At 44.7% G+C, this 3,215-nt stretch overlaps 1 protein-coding gene across 1 annotated transcript in view; it reads left to right on the forward strand.

The window, feature by feature from the left end:
* Positions 1-201: 201 nt before the first annotated feature.
* Positions 202-3,215, forward strand: part of ASB3 (ankyrin repeat and SOCS box containing 3) — a 16,444-nt gene continuing 13,430 nt past the window's right edge. Inside the window, exons 1-2 of the mRNA XM_026048117.1 lie at positions 202-220; positions 1,630-1,842. Coding sequence (XP_025903902.1) covers positions 1,647-1,842 — 196 coding nt within the window. The 5' untranslated portion in view covers positions 202-220; positions 1,630-1,646. The remainder of the gene's footprint in view (positions 221-1,629; positions 1,843-3,215) is intronic.

Raw genomic sequence — 3,215 nt, forward strand, 5'->3', positions numbered from 1 at the left:
CGGAGCGGCCGCTGCGCACTCGGGCCGCGCCGGGAGGGGCCGCGGGGCCTGCGGGCCCCCTCCCCTCGCAGCCGCCCGCAGCTTCCGCGGGAGCGGGGCCTGGTGCCCCGGGAGCGGCCGCCGGGAATGGGCCCGCCCGGGAATGGGCCCGCCCGGCGCCCCGGGAGCGAGCGAGCCGCAAAGTGACTCCGCGCCGGGTGTTGGCAGTCGCCTCTTTTAGGTAGCTGAGTGCATAGTGCCCCTCAGGAAACCTCACATCGGGGAGAAAGAGCAAGGGAGATACATATATATTTTCTCCTTCCCTTAAAAAGCAAAGCAAAAYTGAAAACAAAAGCGTGGCACTCACATCTTAGCAGGCTGACTTGCCTTGAGTTACCTCCTCAGGGCTGCCCCGCTAGGTTCCCGAGCTTGATACTCTGGAGCTCTTCTCGGGTTTCCGAATTTAATGGGATCTGCAGCTCAGGAGTATCTCTTGGCACTTCAGGGAGCAAATCTTAGCTGTTCGTTAGTGTAGCTTGAGTTTTCCTTTTGTTTGTGTGGCGGCGGGGGGGAAAACAAGAAAGGTCTAGGTGAGCAGATCCCACAGAAGAAGCTGTAGCACTCGTGTTCTCMGTCTGGTAAGACCTGGGATCTTGGTCAAAGCCATTTAGCTCTGTCTCATTTTCCTAAAAAAATGCTGTATTCCTCTAGTGTATGGATTCACAAGAATGACCTGGTAAAAAGAAGCTTGGTGTCGAAGCCCTTGGTAACTGGGAAGGAAAAACACATCCTTCCCTCCTCTGGTGGGCTTGCGATCAGGATTAGGCAGAGATCGMTTTCTGGGAAGGCTCTTCTGAGAGAGGCCTTCCGGGCTGAGAGCTGCCTCCCTAGCTCTGTGAGCCTTCTGCATTCAGCATTATTTAATTTAGTCACCTGGGGGTTAGATCAGCTCTCAGCACCCTTATGATGTTATATTATTTAGCAAAGATCCAAGAGGACTTGTGTATCCTGCTCCTCAGCAGCAGGTGGGACTGGAACAGGACTGGAACCTGCTTGCTTGGAGTCAAGGCCAACAAACTAGCCTTAGCAGCTTTTTTTCATTTGTATTATTATGATGATGTGTTATTTTTGCTATTTCTCTCACATAAGTTTCTAACCTAATCCTAGAACTGGCCTATAGTTTGCACATGTGTAATGCATTCATGAAGATTTCATTAGAAACAGATTTGGCTCCCTAGGCTGTAGGGCTTTGAGGCYGGTGCCATGCACTTTGGCCATGCCCGAGCTTATGAAAATAGTAAAAGATAAAGCATTTCAGAAGTACCTGCTTTGCAACTATATGTGCAATATAGTTAGCAGTAATGAGCCCAAATGCTCGGGTTAATAACTAAAGCAGTTTTGTGTGAGACTTCAAATGTTCCTGAAACGACAAATATTTCTTTGCAAGTGGTGCTGCTGCAAGGCTCCATTTTACAGTTCATTCAGAAATAGGACATGCCTGTGAAGTGAGGCAAACTGGACAGATCCTGGTGATTGTAACCCCATATTTTAAATTATTCTGGGCTTTTGTAATCTGTATATGTATATTTTATACTAACAGATGCTTATTTTTTTTCCCTCTCCTTCTTTCTCTTCCCATCCTTACCTCAGAATTTCCTTTATGAAGAATGGATTTCACAGAGGCCTATTCTGATCGATGTTCTGCTGTGGGACTTGCAGCTAGAGAAGGAAATGTGAAAATGCTCAGGAAACTAATTAAAGAGGGATACAGCATTGATGTCCCGGATAACAGGGGATGGATGCCAATCCATGAAGCAGCGGTCCGCAACTCAGGAGAATGTCTGAGGCTACTAATTCGGGCTGGTAAGGAAAATTTGTAATGAAATAGTACAAGTTTCTGTTGAAAGTCTTCYATGATATAAAACTATATAAATCAAATGCCTTTCTTATATCATATTCCYATTTGGCTAGTAAATTTTAATGCACCTTTCTAAAATTTGACTAGATATGGTTTAAAAAAAGGCACTTTCCTACTCTGTACAGAGGTGTATTTGATGCTGTATTTTGTTGCTTGGTTGAAAACATGCAGTCGGTACTAACTGTAGTCACCGTCTGAAGTTCTATTCATGATATAGAGGAGTAACCATCTTATTTAACAAGCTTAACAAGATGGAGTTTGGCAGCTCAGGTGTTTACAAGTAGCAGAAGCCTGTGTTGAAAGGTCTTTATCTTYTTTAGTTGTACACGTGAGCACACGTGCACTCTCTGCTCACACGAGAGCCGAGCATGTCTGATACTTGGACAGTAACAGAGACAAAAGGTGAGGGTGGCTGCAGGCTTCTCTTTCTCGAAGGTCTGCTTRATACAGACTTGGTGTTTGTAGCACGTTTGTTAGAACATTCAGAGCAATCATCGCTCTTGCTCCTGTACAACCTGGTCACCTTTCCATCATGCCAACCCTCCCAGGCTGATTTAATATGATCTCCTATGCTAGAGGTTAGTTGAGAATCTATGATGCTGGTTAAGCTCCTGAAAAGTGCTGAACACCTTATGAAGACAATATGCCAATGGATAATCTGGTAAAGCCCTAGAAGTGGAGAGCCACTAAATAAAATAAATTTATTTGGGCAACATGGTAAGATCTGTCATGGCAATATGGTAATATATGAAACGATAGCCTGGTAATACTCATGATAACATAGTGAATGTTAATGTGAGATGTTGATTAATAATAATCAAAAATAGTAGGAATCATTTTGTCTTCTCTTCCTTAAAAGTTTAGATGTGCCAATGCGCCCATCAAATAGGAGCATGCTTTCATGTCTTCTTCCCATATTAGGTCCTTGGAAGGTCTCATTCTTATGTTAGCTGCAACTCTCTGTGTTTTACAAAAGCTACAAGTTTGCTAACCTTAATTTTCTGTTTTGTATGCAAATTGTTTGTTCTCATACCCAATTCATGCACAAATCCTTTTTTTTTTTTTCTCAGTACTGGTCATATCTGGGCACCCCAGTATAGGAGGGATGTGGAGCTTCTTGAGAGGGTCCAGAGAAGGGCAACCAGGATGATGAAGGGAATGGAACATCTCTCGTATGAAGAGAGGCTGAGTGAGCTGGGCCTGTTTTCTCTGGAGAAGAGACGGCTCAGAGGGGATATGATTAATGTGTATAAGTTCAGGAAGGGAGAATGCAGGGAGGAAGGGGACAAGCTGTTTTCATTGGTGGCCAGCGATAGGA

The sequence above is a fragment of the Nothoprocta perdicaria genome, unplaced genomic scaffold, assembly GCF_003342845.1.
Source record: "Nothoprocta perdicaria isolate Ctin4 unplaced genomic scaffold, notPer1 scaffold_51, whole genome shotgun sequence".
Classification (NCBI taxonomy): Eukaryota; Metazoa; Chordata; class Aves; order Tinamiformes; family Tinamidae; genus Nothoprocta; species Nothoprocta perdicaria.